The following is a 24,848-nucleotide window of genomic DNA, read 5'->3' on the forward strand; positions in this document are numbered from 1 at the left end:
GAAAGACATAGCTATTGCTACGTTATTCCGTTGTAGAGTAATTGTTTCATTCAGGACCGGTACCCCATTTTCCACGTCAACAAGGCAGTCACTCCATTTGAATCTCGACTGAGAATGTTCGGGCCAGGACCTGCCTGATTGCAAGAGCGCAGACCTTGCAATACTTGCTTCCGCCCGGTCAAAGATACTGCGATGGCTACGGGGAGTCTAGGCCCCCTTTGTGATCATTCCAGCCTCAAGATGGCTGTTGCCAACCATTTCACCAGTATTGAGGCATCGTGTGGTCCCTCAGAAGCAACAGCAAAGCAAGACCTCTTCAAGAAAGCTTGCCCTATTTGCGCCAGTGTTAGCAGTGCGGTTAACAAGGTTCATGTCTGCTAAGGCAGAAACATTGCTCAGAGGATGGGGTGGGGGATTGATCCGAACGGCACGGTGTCAACGGCCCGAAATACAAAGGTTAGACTCGTTATTGACGACGTACCGGAACGAATGGATGGCCAGCACTTAAACCGCCATCGACGGCCCAAGATTGACCGTTCACATAGCTGCTCTCGTCGGATCCTAGAAATAGAGCCACTCGCGCAACCTCATCGGCGGCGCTTCCCCTCTTCAGCGGGTTCAGCTGGCCGATTTTCCTTTCGGTACCCCGGGCCCGGGCCGACTCGTACATCGGAGCAGTCATTCCGGTCTCTACGACACCAGGGCATATGGCGTTGACTCTGATGTTAGAGCCTGCGAGTTCTGCGGAAGCGAGCCAGTCAGAATCCAAATGCGCATCTTCAGCATGTGTATAATGCAGACTCACGGTACGCCATGGAAGCTGCCATGTTGATTACTCCGGACTTTGATGCAGAATAGGCCGTCGGGCCCGCGTTAGAACGGATGCCAGCAACAGAAGCCGTCATGATGATGCTCCCGCCCGGAGCCTTCTTCTCAGCCGAAATCTTGCCCATCGCGCGTGCGGCGTGCTTGGCCGCAAGGAACGGCCCCAGGGTGTTCACTCTCAGCACGTTCATGAAGTCCTCTTTCGACGTGTCTGTGAACAGGATGTGAGCGCCGACGATACCGGCGTTCGCAAACATGACATCCAGCCTCCCGTAGCGACTGAGCGCGTCATCCACGACCGCCTTGACGGCCTCCTCGTCCGCGGCGTCAAACTTCCGCGTGTGGACTTCCACCGCAGGGTACAGCGACTTGATCTGTTTCTCATGGTAGCCGAGGTACTTGTCGTCAAAGTCACAGATGTAGACTGCCTTTGCGCCGTTCTGGGCGAACTGATGAGCCGTGGCTCTCCCTATTCCCAAGGGCGAGTTTGCGCCTGGGGGTTCGGGTTCGTCGTCAGTGACACGATACTATCATTCAAAGACCGCTCGGCAATTATGACAGTTACGAAATGCTACTAGGTGAGATAATACCTGTAATAATAACCACCTTCCCCTGAGCTCGGGGGCCATTGGACGCTGGGCCGACTTGCTTGATTTGGGGCACGTCCTCGAAGGTCGCATCCTCGACGACTGCTGGGGCGACCTGCTTGCCGATGGCGTGGAGCCGTTGCTTCGCTTTCTCGGCCATTTTGACTGCCTTATTTGCTTGAAAGAATATGTGTTTAACAGTTCAATAAAGGAGCCTACAAGAAGATAGATATAGAACAATGGCAATGAATTTATGAGGATGGTAAATCTCACGGCAGACACGGGGTGGATGAGGGGATATGGGAGTCTCCAACTCTTAACACTCAGCTTAGTTGGAGATCTGAGCCGAGGCACAAAATCCTCGGATGCGACTCCAAGCAACACTCAAACTTTTGCCTTCACCATGTCGCGGACCAAATCAAAACCGCTGAATCCAATTTCTACGGCGGTGCACGAATGGTTCGATGCCTATTCCCCAGGATCACCTTCTCTTGGGGAGAGTGTAGACACTCTGGTGGCAGAGGCACCGAAAAGATGGGTCACATATGAGCCAATGGTCCTGCTCCCCAGTGGCAGCTTCACCTCGCCAACTTGGAAGAACGTCCTTTCAGCGGTCTCTTCGGAGTGCAGGAATGACCTTTGGGAAATCATCTTGCGCCATGTTAGAGAGAAGACGCGAGAGAAGGTCACGCACCTCGCCGCAAACGATGGCATCCCTTTGACAGTGGCCACACAACCCGGCACACAGGGGTCTGCACACGACAGCCCCGAGGAGCAACTGCATCAGCAACAGCAGGAGAACGTGTTGAGGAGTCCGATCGGCCTGCGCATCCTGCATGGCGACTTTGGGCCGTCCGAGACGCCGAGCCGGACTGTCACCAGCGATGACTTCGCTCGGGCCTTCTGGGCACGCACGAAACAAAACGGCATCCACCAGACCTGGGCCCCGCGCTGGACCATGTTTTCCAGGGGCAACGTCAAGGAAAAGGCCCGGCTTCTTGCCTTTCACGACGCCCCAAAATCTCCGAGCGACGAAACGTCCCAACTGGCGCATAGGGTGCAATCGCGGGCGACGCTCAGCAAGTCATGGGCTGTCGACCTCTACGCCGGGATAGGCTACTTCGTCTTCTCGTACGCCAGGCTCGGCATGAGGGTCCTATGCTGGGAGCTCAACCCGTGGAGCGTCGAGGGCCTGCGCAGAGGGGCGGGCGCAAACGGGTGGCCCGTCAAGATCATCCAGGGGCCGGACCTGGCGCGACCCACGCACGAGCTGGTGTCGGAGGAGGACAGGATCGTCGTGTTCCTAGAGAACAACGAGGAGGCCGCCAGGAGGGTGCATGAGCTGCGGTCTCGCGGCCTTGACCTGCTGGTGCGACATGTCAATTGCGGGCTGCTCCCCAGGAGCGATGACAGCTGGGAGGCCGCGCGGGCGATCCTGGGCCGGGCTGAGGAGGGTGGCTGGCTGCATCTGCACGAGAATGTTGGAGTCAAAGACATCGAGCGGCGCCGGATCGAGATACAGGGCCTGTTTGATGGATTGAATGAGAGTGATGGGGCAGCTCGAGCTGCAAAGGTTGAGAATGTAGAATTAGTGAAGACATTCGCGCCAGATGTGTGGCACTGCGTCTTCGATGTCTATAATTATAAGGCATAGATCTATTAACACACCCTGATGGACCTCGTCATCGTGTATCATTCATGAACATCGTCCTGGTGTAATCCCTTTGCCCGTCCCGTCATATCCGTCGTGTAGATCAACTCTACCTCAACCAGATCTCCTGAACTTGTTGGGAATATTCTCCTCGACGATCTGCCGATGTTTGAGCTCCTCGATCCTGTCCTGCTCGTCCTCCATCTCCTCATGCTTCTTGAAATGCTCAATGTCCTCGGGATGCGTCAGATCCTCGAGCTTGGTATTCTCGTCGTGGTAGAGCTCCCAATGGTGGATCTCGTATTCATACTCATCATCGCCGTGGTGTCCGGGCCCGGTGCCAAAGTCTGGCAGCGTTCCGCCCTCGAACATGAAGATCTCGAACTCGTCCTTGCTGATTACGCCGTCCTTGTTGTTGTCGGCCAGACGGAGCACTTCCCGGACGATTTCCTTTTTGCGCTCCTCGGTGACCTTTTTATTTGAGTCGTCGAAGAGCCCGTACGTCCTCAGGATCTCCTCGGGCTCCCAATGCCCGTCGCTGTTGTAGTCGTGCAGGACGAAGAAGGAGCCCGCATCGAAGTCGTCGGCATGGTGCTCCTCTGAGGGAGGTTGTACATTAGCCATTGAGCCATTTCTGTCTACGAAACAAGACAGAACATACCAGCCATGTGTTTCGTCATCCAGCTAGCATGCTCATCCACAATGGGCTTTTGCCCGTGGTTTCCGTGATCTCCATGCGCGAGGCATGCTTTGCTCAGAGCAAGCGCGAAAAGAAGGGACGCGAGCATGATGTCGAAGTGTGAGATGAGGTAGAGCAGAGAGTCAAGACTCTAAAGCAGGTAGTTCTTTGACCAGAGCGCGATTTAAAGGAAAACTGGGAGTAGCAGCTGAAAGTTGGATTTAGATGTCGTCAATCGCACATGCTCCCCCGGACTGCGCAATGCCCCCAGAAGTGTCATCACCCCTGTGATACGAACAGGGCGACCCGCCTCGGCAGTTCCTGACTTCCCACTCGGGCTAGCTCCGGGGAATTTACCGTGGAATTTGACCACCGGCGTGGAGAGGCCATGGGCTTTGTTTGCCTTGTGCGAAGACACAATGTCGGAGACAATAACCAGATCACTGCCTACCCCGGTATGTGCAGGGAACTACTGTGGATTGAACTATAGCAGGACCATTTACTTCAGAGGACGGATTTGGTTCGCGCGTGCTAGGACAGTTGCGGAACGATGGCTTGGGCAACGGCTGGTTTAGCCTTGAGAGGGACAGCTCTTGTTGGCCGCGCAGAATATCTGCCCAGTGCCAGTGCTTGATAGTGGAGGAGAATTCCCAACTACCAAAGCATTCAACATATACCTACGGGAAAGGCTTGTTTTCACTATTGTCTATCGCGCTTGAGAGACCAGCTCAACTCAAGTGTATGTTCTCTTGATCCCAAATAATTTAGCCTAGTCTGAAGGAGCTATAGAGCCAGAGCAGCATTGTGCCTGGGTGTTATCTCAGCGTCAATAGACCGTCTATCAGATAGGCGAACTTCATAAACCCACCTAGAGTGGCCCGGCCGGCAGCTGGATTTCTGAGATAAGTGGTGGGTGCACCCCAAGATTCCTCCCACGTGCTCTCGTGTTGCTGCCGCCCAGGCCCCGCTGGACCCGCGTCTCCCCCCAGGCTTGCTGATAAAGTTCAAGCTCCCGACGCGACAGCTCCTTTCTGCGCACGCTCAACTTCTGATGCAGCCCCATTCGCTACCTCTTACAGCAGACCCCATCACATCATAACTTGCCAGTCCAGCCAGTGCGAATACATCAGTCGACAGAAGATGAGTCGACAAATAGAGCAGGCCCTTCTCTCGCTCCTCCCGACCCAGAACTCAAATCTCCCCCCACCTCTCGTCGAGCTCGCCGGCTCTCTCCTGGCTCAGTCTCGGCTTCGCGCGAGCACGCTGAAAGCTGAGGAAGACGTCGCGCGTTTGTATGCGTGCTGCCATCTCGCATGTGACCGGTAGGCATATCTTTTCCAGCCCGGCCCTCCTTTTGACCCAGCCGCTGACGGCCCTCTACAGACTCAAGATCACTCTCAACCTCCCGCCCATTGAGCCAAGACCACCCATTCCACCACGCATCTACAAGCGTCTTTACACACACCTTGACAAAATCTTACCTGCCACCTCACTGTCTGGACGTGGTAAAGCAAATGGCCTCGGTACGCCAAGATCAAAGGGGCTCAGCTCTCCAGCACCTCGCCCTGTGCCGTCTCGAGGTATGCCGGGCAAGGACTTGTCTCTCGCCGCATTCCGCACGCCAGGAAAGGCCGGGACGCCCACGAAGTTGACGTCGCAGAACACGGCCAAAAAGCTGGATTCTTCGTTGCCGCCTTGGCTGCGTCCTACGGTCCGCTATCTGTGCATCACTCTCCACACAAGCGGCGGTCCGGATATTGCACCTACAGTCATCTTCGGTCTTGAATCTATCATTGCACCGTATCGCCGGAGAACAGACGATGAGTGGGTGAATGGACATCTGACCGCACTGGTTGCTGCCATCTACTGGTATGTGTCTGAGTCGGCTCAACTGGCCCCTGGCGAAAACATGACTACGGACGCTTCACGCTCAAGCCTCAACGCCATGCGGAAACAGATGCTAGTGACGCTGAGGAGCGCTAGGGGCGAGGTCAGGATCCCCAATTCACAAGGAAAGAAAAATGTCGTTGTCACTGAGGAAGAGGAAGCCGTGCTCTGGGAGGGATGGCAAGACGGCCTCAAAGCTGCCGACATCAGCGAGGCCCTAACAGTAGTTGCGGACCGTGGCTGGCTGGATAGTGAATGGTTCCAGAGCATCGATCTTCTTCGTTACGCAGAACAGAACGCAGGTGGCCTGAATCCGGATAACAACCAGGACGCCTTAGCGTCCACGGCTGAGGCTATGCAAATTCGAAAAGCGGACACGATGCTGCAAGACAAATTCGACTACCTGAGTGAGCGGAGGAGGGCCGAGTACAGGCAGTGGAAGGCGGGAATCCTGAAACGGATTGAAGCACTAGAGCGTAATCAAGGCGGAGACGCTCAAGGCACAGAGGTGGCAGGAGGAGCCGACTCGTGAGACTGAATGCATTTGGCGGGTGGCGGGGTACTGCAGCTGGCATCCAACGGTGCTCGTCAGGGCTTGTTTGGTCGACGATCAGATGCCATTGGCGGCTCCCCTGCGTTGCCAAGCATGCATCGGAGCACCGTACGGCACCGATGTACCCCTTACCCATGCACATCAGCTACTGCAATGCGGCAGCAACACGATTATCGATAGCTCCGCTGATTCGGAGGTCTGAACCTTTCAGAAGCCTTGGGCGACGAATTGGCAGCATAAGCACCTCGACGCTATCTGTTCGCAGTATCTGACATATCACTATGCGAGCCGAGTCTCGCCCTATATGGTTATACTGCACACCTGCCCAAAAGGCATACAGTACTAGTCTGATGCCAAGGCCAAAGGTCTACTCAAACTACTCGTGGCGTTCTTCCTAGCTGCCCTCACCACTCAATTGCGACGCCGAGGAACATGACATGGCGAAGAATAAGGCGTTGACACACTAACCCAAAGGTATGGGCTGAGACCCACGCAATCTTGGTCAAAGATTGTTTGAGGTGCAGGAAAAGCCCTGGCGCTTTTGTACCCCGCAAGTGTGAGCTGACAGCTATAGACGTCGTCTTGGATCTACGCATACAACCAGAAAGCTTTGGGGTAGAACTGTAGAGGATCAATGATACGAGGCGGTAGTCTGACTAGCACAAATGCAACAAGACGATCACCAATGAGTATCTACCTGTTCTCTACGATACGTCGGAGCATTCTCGTCTGGCCCGTGTCCGAGGTTGCCCAACATTAGGGCTGACACGTCAAAGCAGGAACCTCCGCACCTCGTGCGGATTTCTTGCTCAAGGCCCACTTCAGCCAAAGCCTTCTGAAAAGACGGCAGGAAGCCTCTCGATCAACGCGGCTGGGTGGCCAGTCCTCGCTTGCTTTTGCTCAGCCCCTAAGTCCGGGCCAAGGCGGCTCGGACCTCCATGGCCCAACATGCGGAGGCTTTGAGCGGCGCCTCAGGACGTATCTGCACAATCATTTCACATACGGGCTAGCAAGCGCTCGATGTCTCAGAGTTCAATTACCATCAGATACATGATTTGCTTCTCTGGTGCTCACGGACTTTCACTATGGACTGTCGGGCGATGTGTGGTAGAACCAGCCTGATACGACCAGCAGAAGCGGACGAGTTCTTAGCATCCGGGCTGCTGGGTTGGCACACGGCCCGACGAGCAGGTATTCCCACCACTTCAGTACTCGGGTATGATGCTCAAATCAGCAGGTTAGCGGCCGGGGGCATTGCTAGTATGCCACATCCCGCTCCCTCTCAGAAGGCGGTCAAGCTTCTGGAAGCTTGAAGACATCACCCACTCGACAGCATGCGTACCCAGGTCAAGGTCCAATCGTTGCCGTCTTATATGGCAAAATGGCTTTTATGTGTCTCAGCCATGCAGCATGCAAAGACCATACGAATACTCGCATGTTTTTGATCAGACCAGGAGCCTGCACCATGGTCATGGCACCTCACGTGCCGTCCTCGTGGGCACACTGGCTTGATTGCAGGGAAGACCAAAACAGAGGGTTGGGCAGGCAAACGGTTCAGACATGGTGGACTCGAGAATTCTGCATCAAAGAGTGGCACGAGAATCGGCAGAGACTTGTGCGCCACAACAGGGTCATGATGGGACAGCGTTTTTGGCAGTCTCACAATCGTCTGTGGTTCGTCGCGTACCTGAGGTGGCTATTGGACGCAGCTGTTGCCATTCGCGCCGCAGTCTGGTTTTGTACCTCCTTGTAACCTTTCTGCAAGACTCTGCTGCAGAAGAGGGAGGACAGGAGGTGGGAAGAAACTGACCCCAGACAAGTAACCTGAGTACGACTGAACACCACGCTCGGTCTCCTGATTGGTGTCGGAGATTTCACCTGTGATGTCCAAACAGCTAAGTTGCCCTACCTGCTTTCTTTTCATTTCTACGAGCTGTGTGCATCCCCAGTCGTCGCATAGTCGCCCCTGGCGATCTTGACTGAGCTTCAGCCGCATTGTTGTGCTCTCGGCGCTTCTGCCAACATGATTCGCCTTACACCCTCCAACACCATCGCATCCGCTGGCGTACAGCAGCTTTGGTCAGAAGCCGACACCAGTTCCCTGGCAGATTCGCCTTTGACATACTGCGCCCCGGAGAGGGCCAGGGGACATTTTGATGTGTCCTGAAGTTCGACAAGTCCTCTGGAGATGCAGCGAGTACTCCCTTGTACTCCTGTTTCAGTTGCCGGCGCTGACAAAATCACGCCTCAAATCTGTGGACAATGTCGAGCTCGAAAAAGTCCCCCCCCCCCCCCACCCCGCGATGCACCTGCCAAGCGTTCCCCATCAATAAATCGGGGTTTGGTCAGGAAGCTTCGGGCTGTTTTGAGCCTACAATCCCGTCTGCTTTTGCAGATCTGCCTCGCGCATGAGCTGAACAGGCCCAGGAAAAGGAAAGACGCTTGTCGGCTAGCTGCATCTTTGTCCAGGGAACGCCGTGCGCCCGCATCCAGCTTCCATACGAGCAGGCATTCTCGTCCAGCGGCGGGAGACGGCAGGCTCGTGTAACCTGTATGTATCTGACCTGAGGTGGCGCACCTTGCAGCCCATAGTCCCCCACACCCAACAGCATGCCCGCGTTCTGTCATACAATGAAGAGCCCCGGGGTAGGGTATCCAGCGACCGCTGTGAAATCGATACTCCTCTGGCTATCTCAGTGGTCCCCCCCCCGTGGCTCCCTCAAGCCCATGTTCGAGTGACACGGCTGTGGGCCTCGATGAATGAACACAGATCACGAAACGGGAGCGGGGAGTGGCCCCTGGCTTTGCTGGTTGTGATATATAGCCGTGACATGGGCTTTAATTGTGTGCGCATGAGTGGCACGATAGATCTTCAGAGTTCTATATACGACCTATCGCTTTCAAGTTTGGCATAAGCTTTTGCTTAAGCCGTCTCTACCTGTCTCTGCCATCTCCCAGTCTCTGGCCCCCGAGGCCGATGCTTGGTTATTTACCTGCCACCGTGCCCCCCACGCTCGCTTGCTGCGTTTTTGCTTCTCCTGTTCCTCGCTTTTTTCCAGTATCGATATTGTCGGTCAAGAGGCTTGACAAACTGTTATTCTGATGCTTGACGGCCCAGGGATGGAATTGTTTTCTCTTTCCCTCTCTTTCATGGTCGTCACATACCGCCCAACTGCCTTCGCCGACTGCGATTGATATCTGCGCGGAGATTGGGATAATGGGCGCGACTTGGGAAATGGGGTTGGACCGACGAGATGACTGCGCCTGCCCTTTCGAGGCTCCAGGAGAGGCTCCTCCCGTGTCGGATCCTAAGAGCATGTGTTTTGACGACTGCCTGCGTGCGTTCCTGATGAGCCAGTATGGACAGAGTGACATCAACCGAGCCGTGTGCCAGAATATATCAGACAGCGGAGGAGGAGGACCTGCGTTTTATCCCCTATACTATATGGACCATAAATGGTGTGGTCTGCATTGGAATGACCCGGCCGCTCTGTACCAAGACCGTAAGTTGCTTCCCAACATGGCCTCTCCATGCGCTCATGATGTTTGATTGTTGACAGAAAGCCAGCTGGTGTGGACAAAATTATCAATTCTTGCAACAGGTCTGTCAAATTACGTTCCTTGTCATTGTTGGAAGCTACGCTGACATCGCGACCAGCCAAGGCTTCCCACACTTTTCTGATCCAGGGGTGCCTCCCGAATCATATCAATGCAACACGTGCTCCTCTTCTACTCCTAAGGAGGCGAACCCTTCTCAAGACCCTGGGCTCGGCGCACTCTCCGCAGGCTCGACGTCGACGGCCGTGGATCCGACAACCACTGTAGACAGATTGACTAGTTCGACGCCTTCCCTCTCATCGAGCCCAACAAAAATTGACACCACCGAAGCTCCCTCGACCCGTACAGCAACCCCTGACACGGACAGCTCACTGCCGACATCCACAGCCACGACACTTGCCATCACATCCAGGCGCAACCTTCCTACTGAGGCCATAGTTGCCATCGTGGTGTGCACAACGCTGGCTCTTGTGAGCGCGGTGATTCTGTTGATTTGCGTCCTTCGCCGGAGGCAGAAACAGCTAGGAGACAATGATGGCGACATGAGAAGCCGCATCAGTAGGATCGTGCAAGGCTTTGCTGCGCCAGCTGGCTCTCCACAGCGTCTGATCTCGCCTTCGCAATCATATTGCACCGACCGACCACCTCTGACTCCCCCTTTACCACTGCGCGACAGGAAGCTTCTCCCCTCGTTGCTGGGGCCAAGCTCGCGACCCGGTTCCATCGTGTTTGGCACGCCATTTGAGACACACCACAGTAATAACAGTCAGAGCAGCTGCTACAGCAGTCACAAGCAGGATGACAGAGGGTCTTTCCCTTCATCTCCGATCTGTAGTCCAACATACAGCAGACTTGAACCACGACAGGAGAAGATGCACCAGAAAGCGCCCTCTGTCGTCACCTCCGCAGCCTCGCCCCCGCCGGAGCCCTCTTCGCCCCCATACACACGGCTCAAGTCACCTCCACCAGTGAGCTTCACATTCCCTGCATACAGCCTGGAGAACAACGCCCACCCAGTCTCTCCATATTCAAAAGGACGGACATCTTCCCTCAGGAACGAGATAATGTCGACGAGATCCACAACGAGCAGCGACTATAACACGCACGAGAGGCACCCCAACAGCACCGGCACAGCAACCATCTCTCTGTCAGATGCCGCAGACAACCCCTCGACCGCGATATCCACCAACCCATTTGCGCCCACCCCGCCGTCGTCGCCGATCCGGCCGAGGCGGCCCCACGAGGGACCCCTAGAGATCCCCGACCTCGTCAGCCCGGTCAGTAGCCCGAGGTCACCATCGCCTGGCCCACCGCCTAGCAAGGCCTTGCCTCCTCCACCGCTGTCCCTCCGCTCGAGCCCCGTGAACGTGGGGATCGGGATCGCCACGACCACGGGTGGTAGAGCTGGATGCGCTTCACCACAGGGCCGACCGGACCGTCATCACCAGCGCCACCAACGCCACCAGCGCCACCATCAGGGCTCTGCAGCTGCCGGGGGGAGCCGGGCGGGGAGCCGGGACAGCTGGGGGAGCTGGGAGGACGTCACTCCCACGTCTCTCATCGGCAGGGCGATATCGCCGCCGGCGGGGCGGACCATCTATCCTTATCCTGACAGTTGAGTGCACCCGGACGAGGGCCGGGGCTGGGCCTCTCAGGATTGTGTTACAGTGTGAATGCTAGGAGGGAGAGAGATTTGGGGAAAAGAAAAGTGTAATGTACCACGGCGGAGAAAGGAGTTGTCCGGCCTCGATGTTGGAGGCATGCTTTTGACATATCATCAATTCTTATCTCACTACTGTCTCTACCGCTATTTCATCTGAAAGGGGGTGAAGGGAGTCTCAATGCTTTAATAATGTTTGCGTTACGTGGCTGGGGTTCAAGGAGTACGAGATAATGAGTAAGGTGTTAGATACCAGGAGGGATTGGAGGGATGTCGGACTCATTCAACGCCGTTGTCTCCAATCTGCTGTCCACGTTGGCTGCTGCTGCTGCTGCTGCTTCTGCTGCTTCTGCTTTGGATACGAGGCAGGGCCTATCCCATCGTACCGCAGACTCCAAGTGTGCCCGTGGCTAGTTGGTAGACAATGAAAAGCAAGTTTTGTTGAATATCTTCCTACCATCAGGCACATATACCAAACATCAAAACGTAGGCCCGAGATCGTTGATGGCTGGTGATGAGATGTTTTTTTTTGTTTTCTTATTTCTGTTTTCTGTTTTCTGGTTTGGCTCTGCTCGATTCATCAATGCCATAAGACAGATGCTTTTCTAGATACGCTCTGAAAGAGTACCACAATGCAACCTCCTCTGTGGGGTACTGAATGCTGTGGACTACATTCAAGTCCCCTCATACCCAGCCATTGATACAAATTATACACACTCCGCTCAGCTGATCCGCCATCCGGATGCTATAAACTGTTTCTTCCCCTTCGCACATGACAGTGCGCTCGCATCACCCGTTCGGCCACTATACTGAAGCAGGGGGTGCGGGTGGTGGTGGCTCAGACCCGCCTTCCTGCGCCCCTCCACCGATAGGAGAGAGGCCCTCGAGGGGATTTGCTGGTATCGGGACCGTCATGGGTTTATCCCTCGGTATTTTTATGCGATCTGTTAGTGACTCGCCTTTGATCACCTTCAATACCTCCGCTTTGTCCAGAGTCTCGTAGTCGACGAGGGCTTCCGCCAGCCGATCGAGCTCCTTCCGCTTTGCAACCAGCATCTCTCGGGTGCGACCGTACGACTCGTTCAGCATCTTCTGCACTTCCCTCTCGACCTGCTCCCTGGTTGCTGGGCTCAGATTGTTGTATCGAGACCCAAAGTCCATAGGAGCTAGACCTCCACCGCCCATTCCAAAGTAAGCAACCATTTGAAATGCGAGGTCGGTGGCGTTATTGAGATCCTGCGATTTGTTCAGTATAGCTTAAATAGGGCCGAGATGGGGAAAGTACTCACACCACTGACACCTGAGGTCACCAGGTCGTTGCCGTAAACAATTTCCTCGGCCACCTTACCACCCATCGCACAGTCGATCCTGGCATGGTAGTCTGATGTGGTCCAAGAGTGCTTGTCCATCTCTGGGAGGAAAGCGGTGTGACCAAGAGATCCACCGCGCGGAAGAATCGTAACCTTGTATAACGCAATCGGCTGAGCTGCGGTATACAAAGCCGCCAAAGCATGGCCAGCCTCGTGGTAGGCAGTCATAAGTTTCTCCTTCTCGCTGATGACCATGCTCTTCTTCTCAGCACCCATGACGACCTTGTCCTTGGCCCAGATAAGATCTTTCATCGAAATGAACGCCGACTTGTTCTTGCTGGCATGGATAGCGGCAGAGTTCACGATGTTCTCAAGCTCGGCGCCAGACAGCCCAGAAGTGCCTTGGGCCAGCTCCTGCAAGTTGATGTTCTCGGCCAGCTTGACCTTCTTGGAGTGGTATTGCAAGATGGCCAGTCGTCCTCGAACATCAGGTAAGTCGACTGAGACGTGACGGTCGAACCGACCTGGACGAGTCAAGGCCTTGTCGAGAAGCTTCGGGAAGTTTGTTGCCGCGATGATGATAACCTGACTGCTCTGATCGAATCCATCCAGCTCGGTCAGAAGCTGGTTGAGGGTCTGCTTAACGTAAGTACTGTCCCTTGTGTTTCTCTTGCCTCCAATAGCGTCCAGCTCATCGATGAAGATAATTGCTGGGGACTTGGACCTGGCGGCATTGAAGAGATCACGGACTCTCTTCGCACCGACACCAACATAGACCTCGTCGAACTCGCTGCCAGACATGTAGAAGAAGGGAACGCCAGCTTCACCGGCGACAGCTCGTGCCAGGAGAGTTTTGCCAGTGCCAGGGGGGCCGACCAGAAGAACACCTTTTGGCAGCTTGCCGCCCAGAGTCGAGAACTTGTCGGGGTTCTTGAGGAACTCGACGATTTCCTGAAGCTCCTCCTTGGCCTCGTCACACCCGTGGACGTCAGCAAAGCGGGCCTTCTGGCTCTCGGCCTTGACCTCAGCATCAGCCCTGGCAGTGCCGGTTCGCTTGAAGGAGTTGAAGCTCTCGACAATCATGGTAACAACAACCAGACTAAAGTAGCAGACGAAACCGAAGATCATAAGGAATCTAACCCATTTGAAGATTGTGGAACCGAGAGACTCGTCCACGACGACGTGGATAGGCCCCTGTTTGCCACCAGAACCTTGAGTAGATACCGCGATGTTGCCTCCCTTGGCGCTAGCAGCGACAGCCTGGCCGATTGCTTGAAGTTGGGACTGATTAAGCCCGCTGGCGTGGCCATCGATAGCACCAACGTCAGCAACCTTGTTACCATTAATCATAGACAAGGCCTTGGCGTAGACGTCCTCAACGGCTTGATTCTTGGCATATCTTCCCGATTGGTAACGTTCGACAATGATTCCGGGCATGTTTGCCTTGAGAAGAACCTGGTAGAAAGCATTTTGTGCGGTAGGACTGTTGGGGTTCCGGTTGGCAGCAGCTTCGAGATTGGCCAACATATTGCGAGAAATGCCTCCATTGCTGAAACTCCGGCGCTGCAAGAGCCCAGCGTACGGCGACAGACCCATAGTGCGACGAACAGTAACCGAAGAATCGCGATGCGATGGGACAGACCAACGAGAGAAAACCGCCTGGAGAGGAGACACTGGTTGCGAAGCCGCTGCGCCGCATTGCGCCGCGCGCACAGTCGTTGTCGAGAACAGTCTCGTTGTAGAGATGGTCGAGTTTTGCGGACCCATACGAAAAGCATTCCGTTGAAGTAGGGGGTTGGCTGCGACAGCCAGTGCGAAAGATGGCATGGTGGCAACCATGGGTCGGATATTGTAAGGCACGAGCTGGTCGCTGGGCAGAGAAGACCTGCTGGGTTGGAAGTTGCGCAGGAAATCAGGGAGGTTCGGTATCCGATCCTGTGCAGTGAGGTCAGTGAGTCGTCTCCGGGCAGAAGTCATCAGAGGAGTTGGCATACAGTAGTTGATCGTGAGGAGGACGCAGGGTCGACGTCGCGGGTAGAAGCCGATGGTCTTGCGCGGGTTGTCACGGACTTGGTCGTCCATGGCATCGCCAGGGTTTTGGCGACTGTTGGCCAGACCTCAGCTGTTACTGCTGCCATGTTCTGTTGAGGTTAAGAATCAGTCAGCATACATCTAGGCATGTCTTCGGGGTGGGCTGGCCGGGTGTCGGATCGGAGGGCCATGGGTCGACTCACGGGCAGCAGAGCCGTTTGAAAGGCCATGACGCCTTTCGGGAGCGCAGACTGCGCGATGAGGATGGAAGTGTTAATCAATACCGGGTGCCTGTGAGTGAAGCGAAAGAATCCATATGGTCTGGTAGATAGATGAAGGACTGGACGCCAGATACAAGGGGATGTGTCGGCAGAGAAATGGGGGCTGCGACGACGGCGACAACGGTCGGCGGCGGGATGAATCAGATGGATGAGGTCAGCTTAAAGTTGCCTGTTGTTCGCAGGGGTCCACAACAGCCCAGCCCGTCCGCCCGTCCGCCGCCGAGGTGGTGGCAACGGGGGCAGGCACAATCTGGCTGGACCTACAAGTCACGCCTCTATCAACAGATATAGCCAACTAATTGCGTGTTGACAAGACTGAGTCACTGATAAAACACAGAATTGTGCAGTTTGCTCCCTGCTCTGGTTCATGAGCACATGTTTTCAGCCTTTTGAAGTTCAATCAAAGGAGGGGTGTCCTCGGCATCGAAGCACCTGATCTTCCCCAACAGAAGTAGCCTAGGAACTTGCCGACATGTCAAGACATCGGAGTTAAGTAGTTCTGTGAGGGTTAAACCCTGATTAGTAACTTATCAGGCCAATGTCTAGACATCATCACTTCTTGAAGCGACATGTATGAAGTCGTTCGCCATCCCGACATCGCTACGGGACCATACATTCATTCAGTCAAGTTTCATTTTTTATTTTCTGATTTAATGCCTTTGATCACATTTAATTCCCCCTGCTGTGGCGCCTACGAGAAACATCACTGCATCCCATCCGACGCGACTCTGATGCTCATCGCATTTGTAGCTCGTGGATCAGGCCAACATTTACATTTTTATTTTCACCCAAGTCGAGACCATCCACCACGGTTGGCAATCGGGCTGCAGGCTGCCAGTATTCTCGATCTGATCATCGGCATCTGAGGGCGCTGGGGCCAATTGATGGGCCTCGTATACCTCTCCTCTCAGGGGCAAGACTCCCTTGCTTCGAGGCATCACCGTCCCTTCTTACAAATTTGGAAATCCTTCCAGGTCACTTGCCAGAAAGAACATCATTGCTCGCTCCATGATTTGCTCGTCACAGCCAGTGCAGTTGTAAATTGTGACAGGCACTTGCTCTGACCATGTCCATATCTGCCTTCGGATTACGGGTCATGTTGATTGATACTTGACAAAGTTTGCTACTGTCTCTCGAGGAGCGCACAATAAGCCTCTCTTCTTTGCTTGGAGGATCTCCCTTGACTTCTTGGTCTTCTCTTTTTGATGACTTGCTATCTGAATCCTCGTCGGCCTCTACCCAAGCATTCCAAGCAGAGCGAACTGTGACACCAAATTGAGTCGTCCATGAAATTCATTTCTGAATCCAATGGTTACTTCCTACTTTCCAGCCTCGAAGTCATTGGACCTGTACAATTGCTTCAAAACGCCAGGATGGAGGGCAAGGAGGCTCACAGCTGCCCAATTGGTTCCCAGGAGAAGTGAGAATCGATGGCCTAATCCAGCATGGAAGCTGGGTTGTGTAAAAGTCAACGAAGTGGCCTGTCTGTAAGAAACCATGGCCGAGGGGCCATACGCGCTGGGGAAAGCGAGTCTGCTCGCAGCAGTCCACAGCCCAAAGTCAGTCGATGACATCCAGGACCGAGCTACTCGCGACCCTTGGCTTGAACACCATCCAAGTGCCACAGTCTGAGGAGCATGTCTGTCCATTATTCTCAGGGTTCCTGGGTATTATCTTTTCCGGTGTTCAAGGTCCATCAAGGTCCCTTGACATGCTCGATAAGTACTCGGTACTTTGTTGTCGAACATCATCTTATCAATGTGCCGGCATGCCACGCGGGGCGAGGTCATCTTGAAGCCGGACCCCGATTCCCATCGGCTTTGGAAATGGCCTGGCTACTCAATGCCTCGCGGCTGCTGGCGTACAGCACATCTTGCCTCATTCCGGCTCGGCAGGGTCGGCCCGCTCGTCGTCTATAAGCCAGGGCGCGGCTGTTCAGGAACTTGACGGGGGCCCGCTCCCACGTGGGTATACATTCCAAAGCCGGAGTCCTTGTCTACTTTGGCTGAATCCGGGTGCTCGACACCGGGTGTGGACTCCGGTATTGCTGTGGGTGGTGAGACCCTCCCGTCCTGTCTCAGGGCTGGGCCTGGGGGGCCGCGCGGCGTCGTTTCTGAGTCAGCGGCTTCGTGGCCCTCACGATTCGGTAATTAAGGGTGATCATTGGCGATCATGGCGATCAGTTTGCCCAGTCAGTCAAGGACCCGACGAGGTTCGCCGGATCCGGGGCGGTCGTCACAATCACATATTCTCCATTCCACAGCGAAAGGCACCCCACAAGTCATGACCATGGGTTTATTAACCGAGTGCGAACCTATGTGGGACCCTTCTTCCCGCCCCGGCCCCGTGTCTCACGTCCCTCCCAGTGTGGGGAGAAAGGGAAACCTGCGCCACCCCGGACCCGAAAACGTTCTCAACGTTCTCATCCACTGATCTTCGTAATCATAGCTCCTCGCTTCCGTCCCTCACCCAGCAGCCCGAGAACCCGACCCGGACGAGCGTCGGCTCCGTCCGGTTCGAGCCGAACAGCTCCGAAAGGAACGACGCGCAGTGCTCGGTGTGGTACGAGTTGGCGATGACGGCGTCGAACACGCGGCGGCCCTCGAACAGCGTCCAGAACTGCTTCCGCCACAGCATGGCGCAGTGGTTGATGTGGTCCCGGATCGACGTGTAGTAGTGGTCCTTCTCGCCCATCGCGTCCGGCTTCAGGGGCTCGGTCAGGTTCACACTGTGGAAAGAACTTAGTCATGGATCCATGTGATATGAGTATATAGCTCATGTATATCAAATTTGAAGAATGGGAGAGGGTCGAGCATACTCGGAATAAGCGGTCCAGCTCGCGTCGTCTTGGTACTCATCAATCCACTCCTGGTCGAGGCATTGGGCCGGTACCCACGCGTTCAGCAGCGTGTCATATGTGCAGCCCTTTGACCGCGCCTCCTGTGTTGAATTCCCGCATGAAATGTATTTGGCTCCAGATGTGATGTTGTGGAAGCGAGCCATGTCCTCCCCTGTGATGACGCTCCCACTGGGTATCTGAACCGGTGCATCGCCGCCGGGTCTCGAGGAGGCAGGGGCCGAGCGGGGTATGAAGAACCAGATAACCAGCACCCAGAGCAGGGAGGTCACGAGGCATATGACCAAGTCGCGGACGAGTCTGCGTGTGCTGGAGGCTTTCAGCGCCTCGCGGCGGGGTGGGAGGCTGTCGTCGCTGGCAGCGGCACCTCCTTGCCTGGCCGGGTCGTCCGAGAACGCCAGGAAGGGCTGGTTCTCGATTTCTGATTTCATGATACGTGGAGGTGTTCACATAGCTTACTCGTTGCAAGAGACGAGTCTCAAAAAGGAATCAAGTAATCGATAAGGTGTTCGTCACCTTTTTATTCCACCATCATGTCCCAGTATGCGGCGGCTCACGCTTGGCAGCCGTTTCACGATGGGCAGTTGTAGCCCATCGAAGCCGTTTCGAAACCATCCGAATTCAATCGCCTGACGTCTTTCTGTGCGCAGCCGAGGACTCGATAGGATGGGTTGTTACACGCCTCATGTGCAATGAGCTGATTGAGTGGTAGGCTCTGTGGGTGTGTTCCTCGTGGTTATGAGCTCAATCAAGCTTACCTTGATATCACAAGCGTATGCTCAATTACTTGCAGAAGTTGTTGCTCAGTCAGGAAGGATTCATGCCATGCGCGCCATCCGGGCCCTAATGTCCAGCTGATGGCAAGCTATCCTCAAGATGACTCAATATGTAAAGATATGCTCGTAGAAGTCCATTTGCACGAAACTGGATGCCTTGCTATGTACATGTTACGGTGGAGGCTGGCTGGCTGGCTCGGCCATGGGTTTTTAGTTCTACAAACCTCAAGACAAGTAGACTTAAATGGCCACTGACTTCACACATCACATCAGGCCACCGGGGCACATTGAAGATTATTTGAAGTTCTCTTAGATTTTTTTGCTTCCATGTAGCTGTGTCCCTGATTGTCCAACCTTGATGCGACCCAGTTTGATTTTGACCCCCTTCGTCATGACCAGCTTTTCTTAGCTTTTCAGGCCAGACCTCATATCTTTCACACTCATTAGAAATACTCCCGAAGACCCAGACCGCAGGTATCAAGCAAAACCCAAACAGTTATAGTACAGCCAAACAGTGACAGAGGAATACAGAGACAGGGAGAGAGAGAGAGAGAAAGAGGGAGATAAAAGACAATACAATAGTAACAATAGACTGGGCTGGTCAGTCGGAGACTGCCAACCTGATTATGACGGCCTCGTCAACACGAGAAGTGCGCTTTTCCTCTCCACTCATAAACGCCTCTTTGATGAGTTCTTTTTGTTCTTCCAAACAATAAGACAGCCGACCCCCCCTCCTGCTGCGCCCCGCCAATCCGTGGATCTCTGCCCCGAGATCTGTGCATTTGTTTTGACGCCTTTGACAGATGACATTGTTTGCTGTAGTCCTGAAAGCAACGCGACCGCCCCGTTTTGGGCCCAAGTGAAAGTGCATGGAAAGATGCAGAGTTACAAGAAAATAATGTGTCGTAAGTCGTCAGCGGAGTGAACCGTGATTAGGACCAGACTTGACGCGTCGCAGGTATTAGTGATGGTGTGTAACGGTAGATGTAAAATCACGCTTTAGGCGTGTATGTGCTGTGGTGAACGTGCGGGTCGCCAAAATCCGCGGTCTTGAGCACCCCCTGTCTGTTTCCTCTGGCGTGTTTGGCTGAAGACAGAAATACCAACGGGCATACATATAAAGTCAACAATATCTTCACACCGGAATACAGCTGATTGCAAAGACTATCCAGAAGGATCCTGCTCGGACGGGGGGTCCTAGCCCATTTGTGCAATCCTGTCAGAAGGCATGCCCAGGCCCAAACCAGACGGATCCTCGAATTTGACCTCAGGGATGCCCCATCCATAAGAAGCAGGCACATGCCCAGCGCTGACTGGATCCTGGTAGGCAGTTAGACCGGTGGCATACATGCCCTGTGAATTGTCCGGAGCCGATGCAGCGAGCTGCTGGTGGTAAACACCTTGAGTCCCTGGGGACTGTGGGTGTTGCTGTTGAGAATGCTGGTTGTGCATGGAAATTGCCATCATCGACTGGTTTGGCATCATAGCCTGCGTCGTTGCCGGGTGCTGGAACTGTCCCATAGCAGCGTGCTGGTGCTCGGCACCCTGTAGAGCATGCGTCGCAGCTTGCGTCGAATGAAGAGCGTAGTTGTTGAAGCTGTTGTCACCTACGGGGCTTCGCACGGATGCCGAGGAGAACGTGCTAGGGCTGCTGTTCAGCGAAGCCGTCAGGCCAGGTTCGGTATAAGCGTGTTGTCGTGGTACGTTTTGGAATTGGTTGGCGTTCATAGTTGCAACAGCTGGGTTGTGGGCTTCGACAAAGTACTGCTGAGGCATCGGAGCACCCGACATACGGCGCATCATAGCATGTTCTGAGTGCATGTTGTTGGGGTATTCGGGTCCGTTAGACGAGAGACTGTGACGGTGTTCGTATGGAGCTTGCATGTATTGCCCAGGGATAGGTCGCTGCATTCCCATTCCGTTGTGCATCATCATCTGCCCGTGCGGTTGTTGACCCCAGATGTTGGCGTGATGCGCCCTCGGGGTCGAAGGCGAGTCATCTCCTCCGGACTCGCTGGTGGCGTCGTCGACAAGAGCACCTGGTTGATGGGATCGGCGCTGGTGCTTGACCATGGTCGTCTTTCTGCAAAACCTGCTATATGTCAGAACACGTCACTTGCGCCGGTGGGGCGTGAACTTACGTCTTCACACACCCATGGTGACCGCACATGTATGGTCTCTTCCCAGAGTGGATTCGGCGGTGACGGGCTAAACTTGAGGACTGTGTATACATGGTCAGTCCACGTCCCTCACAATTTGTGAACCAAGCATCACCTACATCCGAGAATCGCTTCCCGCACCCATTATACTGGCATGCATGTGGCTTCTCTCCCGTGTGTGTGCGTATATGAACGGTGAGGGCACTTCGCTGAATGAATGCCTTCCCACAACCGTGCTGGGTGCAGGCGTATGGTCGCTCGTTCGTGTGTATCCTGAAATGCCTCTGCAGGTCAGACTTTCTGTTGAAGCTCTGAAGTTGCTGGTCAGTAGGCTGTTCTGGTCATGAATCGATGCTTCCAGCAACCATACCTTGCCACAGGCGTCCCAAGTACATTGGAACGGGCGGGGTGCTTGTTCAGTATCCATGACCTCGATGAGTTCCATAGCAGAGATATATTAAAAAATTTCGTCGTGGATTTATGTATAGTATCTGTACCAACAAGGTGTTAGCGCCAATCATAGCTTCCGGGTCAAAATAGAGGATGTGGATGAGCACCAGTAAATCCACTTGGGTCACGAGTACATATTAGACGGCTGGTGTTTTGAGCATCGAATGGCTAAATGGCTCAACTCGAGCCGGTTGCATGTTTCTGAGCTGGGCTAGAGAAGAACATGTTGTCCGTGATTGTGGGGCCTTGTGGACGCAAAATAGGAGGGAACTACTTGCCGTCTCAAGATTTGTGACGCGTAACGTCGAGTGAGATCGGCTACTCGGGAATGAGTGACGGAGAAGGTGAGAAAGAGTCCCTCGAGTGAGATCGACTGAGCGACGATCTCGAGGGTGAGAAGGGTTGATGTCGTCCTGGCAGGATGCAGCCGACGATGACTTGCGGAAAGAAATCCGGGCCTGGAGTGGGACGAGGGACGATCGTTGGTTACCGGCCCTTGCACCAGATCATAAAATGAATCCGACCCTTGCGTGGATATGGGTGGTGGCCGCCGTAACGGTCGTGAAGCTGTTGCTGCAGGTTGCTTTTTCTCCTTCGCAACAGTCTCAGGGTTGGCGTTGCTTCTTTTGGTATCTCAACCAATACCAATGAGACAAGCGTGAGAGGAGGAGGCGGAACTTAGATGCGGCTTGCCGTATTCGAGGGTGACGTGTGTGCCTCAATAGAGAAGGACCTGGTTGCTCGCAATATCCAAGTGGCGCGGAGGTTCCCAGCTATGATGAGGTTTCCTCGACACACAAGAGACAGACCAGCTAAGGCGATGCTTCTGTTCTTTATATGTGAGCACAAGGTCTCATGAGGGATGGAGAAGGGGGCGGGATGTGGGCACAGGTGTGTGAAGATCATAAGAGGGGGGGACTGGAGAAATGTGATGGAAGCAAGAGGGGAGGTCGTTGATATTCATACCTTTGGACGAGGGGAGGGTGGGTTGAGGTCGAGGCGAGGGGACGAGGTAGTGACAGGGTCGCAAGGGTGAGGTACAGAAAGAGGTGGAGGAGAAGCAAGAATAATATATACCAGTTGAAGTCGTGCAACGTCTGTTCCTCTGCTCCCCCTGACTAAAGACGTTGGCGGTCGTTTCGTTTCTTTTAAGTCCCCCCCCTGGGTGGTAAGGTGGATTGCAGTAGGCGTGTGTGGGTGAGGGTGGAGAGAGTGCTCGAGCGTTCAAATGCTGGTGACAAGCCCAGGTCCACACTTGCTGGACGGGAGTGAACGTCGTGTTCCAGAGACGGCTCCACGATGACTAGGGACGATGTGGCGCTCACTCGGTTCCAGGTGATGGGTTGAAGAAAAGGCGGTTGCGTGCACGAACTCTTCCGCACAGACTGAGAGGTCCTGACTCCCGATATTACTCTCTCGTCTGGCCGGGCAGAGACGGTTCGGCAATGGAGATATGGGTCCTCGGGACGGGGATTAGCCAGTCTTGGGAGGGCTGTCTGCTGCAGCGAGAGCGCCGAGTAAATATGCGATGGTGGAGGAGATACAATGGCAGAGCCGGGAGGCAGAAGGAGAGCGAGATTGGCAGAAATAGAGAGGGAGAGAAAGTGAAGCTGGGCACGGGTCTCGAGGCGGCAGAGCTGGGCAAGCACGAGGGCCAGTGGGAGATATGAGAAGACGAAGGTGAGTGAGGCAGGGGGAAGAGTCGAGGCAGGGGCGAGCTGTATAAGGTGCTCGGTTCCAAAGCCAGGAGGGAAACAATCTAGTGGCAGAGACCAAAGATGATCTTGGTGAGTAGTACGATATCTAGTCCGCGAGGTCAGTCGAGGGCGATGGTCTAACTATGTACTGCGTAGCAAAGTAGACTGTTCAACGGACGCCGCTTTGCGAGTCGAGCGAGCCGGCAAGGTAAGGCCAGGCATGGCAAGGAAAGGGCATGTTGAAGCACGCACTTTCCCTGCGAGCAGGGTCTTGTCTACATTACAGTAATGGGCAGCATGGGCAAGTGGCAGGAGCAGTAAAAGTAGTGGTAGTAGCAGTCGCAGCAGCGGCGGCAAGGCAAGGCAAGGCAAGGCAAGGTAAAGGCAGCGGCAGCGGCAGCGGCAGCATTGAACTGAGCAAGCACGACCAGGAAAAGAGTTGCTGTGTACTGTGTGTGTGCGTCTGCGTGTGAGTGTGTGTGTGTGTGTGTGTACTGTAGGTATGCAGCAGCAGCAGCACCAGCAGCAGAGCGGCAGCGGCAGCAGTAGGCGCAACTCGAGCCTGGGGTGGAGCAAAGTGGGAAGGGTACCTGGATACCTGCAGTACGTACCTTGTGGGCGAACATTTCATCAGGTATCGCAATACACCCTTGCAAGAAAGCTAACAGAAACCTTGTGATTCAAACAAATAATTGAGGAACATGGAGGGGGTCCCCGGGAATGCGAACGGTACCTTGCCGCAGGAAGTACGTGTCGAGGTACGGCAGGAGTGGACCCGACCGACTCATGAGGCTTACTTGATCGGGGAAGTCGCTCCCGCGTACCGCCTAGTATTACTTCCACTCCGGGCCTAGCCCCACCGCCAATCTGCCTCTGCCCAAGCTTCGACTAGCTCTATCCGGGTCGGGCTCTCGGAACGACCCCCTTCACATGCCTCGTACCATTGTACCTGCGTACTCTCCTCCCTCCTGTTGCCCTCGCCCTGCCCTGGCCCTGTTGCTTGTTGTTGTTCTTGTTGCTGGCCTGGCCGCATCCGAATGCTGCTATTTACTAGCCTCTCAACTATACACCCGCACTACGGCGTTTTTGGTTTGCACGAGGCGACACAGTAACTGCGGGCGCGCCATACATTTACGGTTGCGGTTGTGGTTTGCGGCAGATGGGCATCATCGCCAGAAATCCATGGGCCCTGTCTCAAGATCGAATCGAGATATCAGACACACCACCGCATGCGCATGCGAGCTCACATTGCTAGTACGGATACATACGACGGCCCTGTCTGTGGGACTAATCGCATGCCATGTCTGTCTGCTACGCCTGCGCACAGTAGCACTCGGGGAAAGCCTTTGGGGCAATCCTGCTTGCCTCATCGAGGCAAGCTCAGCCACATCCGGGGACGAGACGAGACTGAAATGCAGTCTCCAGCCCGTCCTGCAGTCCAGTCTGAAGTAGCAGTAGCAGCACCAGGACAGACTGGGCCGGCCACCGGGTGGGACTCGACTCGACCGGGAGGGTACCTGGCCCTCAGGTATCGAGAGCTGGGCTTGTCGAGATGGCGAGAACTGACAGATCAAGGAGCTTGCAGGGGCCCACCTCCCCCATTTTGGGATCTTCCTTGCTCTGCAGATGGCGAATGATTGCCCACCCATGCCCCTGGACGGTTCATCTCCACGAGTGGCTCCGGACCGCCAATGGCTCTTCTCTGCTTCGAAACTCTAACGAAACCTCCCAGTATCACCGCAGAGGCGTCGCTCTGCTCGACACACCGTGGCAATCGAGCCAACCTTCAATACGTCTCGCAATCCTGTCTGAAGTCATCAATCGTATTATTACTGATCCGCCGTGCTGTCAACGGGCGGCGGGCTCATCCATCGATGACGGCATCTA

The 24,848-nt window shown here is 54.7% G+C and overlaps 8 protein-coding genes across 8 annotated transcripts; 3 read left to right on the plus strand and 5 right to left on the minus strand.

Moving 5' to 3' along the window:
• Positions 1 to 316: 316 nt before the first annotated feature.
• On the minus strand, positions 317 to 1,572 carry J7T55_006770 (3-oxoacyl-(acyl-carrier-protein) reductase; the record flags this gene model as incomplete). The annotated part of the gene is made up of 4 exons (XM_053132331.1): positions 317 to 331; positions 482 to 741; positions 806 to 1,318; positions 1,416 to 1,572. 4 exons carry the CDS (start codon positions 1,570 to 1,572, stop codon positions 317 to 319), a joined length of 945 nt encoding a protein of 314 aa, XP_053001533.1.
• A 243-nt stretch (positions 1,573 to 1,815) lies between these two features.
• On the plus strand, positions 1,816 to 3,066 carry J7T55_006771 (tRNA wybutosine-synthesizing protein 2; the record flags this gene model as incomplete). The annotated part of the gene is made up of 1 exon (XM_053132342.1): positions 1,816 to 3,066. One exon carries the CDS (start codon positions 1,816 to 1,818, stop codon positions 3,064 to 3,066), a length of 1,251 nt encoding a protein of 416 aa, XP_053001534.1.
• A 111-nt stretch (positions 3,067 to 3,177) lies between these two features.
• Positions 3,178 to 3,851, minus strand: J7T55_006772 (secretory pathway protein; the record flags this gene model as incomplete). Its single annotated transcript, XM_053132353.1, has 2 exons — positions 3,178 to 3,662; positions 3,725 to 3,851. The coding sequence occupies 2 exons, from the start codon at positions 3,849 to 3,851 to the stop codon at positions 3,178 to 3,180; spliced, it is 612 nt and encodes a 203-aa protein (XP_053001535.1).
• A 1,031-nt stretch (positions 3,852 to 4,882) lies between these two features.
• J7T55_006773 (uncharacterized protein) lies at positions 4,883 to 6,161 on the plus strand (the record flags this gene model as incomplete). Its single annotated transcript, XM_053132364.1, has 2 exons — positions 4,883 to 5,034; positions 5,126 to 6,161. 2 exons carry the CDS (start codon positions 4,883 to 4,885, stop codon positions 6,159 to 6,161), a joined length of 1,188 nt encoding a protein of 395 aa, XP_053001536.1.
• Positions 6,162 to 9,399: 3,238 nt separating this feature from the next.
• On the plus strand, positions 9,400 to 11,359 carry J7T55_006774 (uncharacterized protein; the record flags this gene model as incomplete). The annotated part of the gene is made up of 3 exons (XM_053132375.1): positions 9,400 to 9,685; positions 9,751 to 9,784; positions 9,841 to 11,359. 3 exons carry the CDS (start codon positions 9,400 to 9,402, stop codon positions 11,357 to 11,359), a joined length of 1,839 nt encoding a protein of 612 aa, XP_053001537.1.
• Positions 11,360 to 12,204: 845 nt separating this feature from the next.
• On the minus strand, positions 12,205 to 14,971 carry J7T55_006775 (ATP-dependent metallopeptidase HflB; the record flags this gene model as incomplete). The annotated part of the gene is made up of 4 exons (XM_053132386.1): positions 12,205 to 12,636; positions 12,690 to 14,645; positions 14,705 to 14,851; positions 14,945 to 14,971. The coding sequence occupies 4 exons, from the start codon at positions 14,969 to 14,971 to the stop codon at positions 12,205 to 12,207; spliced, it is 2,562 nt and encodes an 853-aa protein (XP_053001538.1).
• A 2,493-nt stretch (positions 14,972 to 17,464) lies between these two features.
• Positions 17,465 to 18,310, minus strand: J7T55_006776 (uncharacterized protein; the record flags this gene model as incomplete). Its single annotated transcript, XM_053132397.1, has 2 exons — positions 17,465 to 17,750; positions 17,841 to 18,310. The coding sequence occupies 2 exons, from the start codon at positions 18,308 to 18,310 to the stop codon at positions 17,465 to 17,467; spliced, it is 756 nt and encodes a 251-aa protein (XP_053001539.1).
• Positions 18,311 to 19,852: 1,542 nt separating this feature from the next.
• Positions 19,853 to 20,728, minus strand: J7T55_006777 (uncharacterized protein; the record flags this gene model as incomplete). The annotated part of the gene is made up of 1 exon (XM_053132408.1): positions 19,853 to 20,728. One exon carries the CDS (start codon positions 20,726 to 20,728, stop codon positions 19,853 to 19,855), a length of 876 nt encoding a protein of 291 aa, XP_053001540.1.
• Positions 20,729 to 24,848: the final 4,120 nt, after the last annotated feature.

The sequence above is a fragment of the Diaporthe amygdali genome (genome assembly GCF_026229845.1).
Source record: "Diaporthe amygdali strain CAA958 chromosome Unknown NODE_1_length_4327563_cov_65_473760, whole genome shotgun sequence".
In the NCBI taxonomy this organism is placed as follows: domain Eukaryota; kingdom Fungi; phylum Ascomycota; class Sordariomycetes; order Diaporthales; family Diaporthaceae; genus Diaporthe; species Diaporthe amygdali.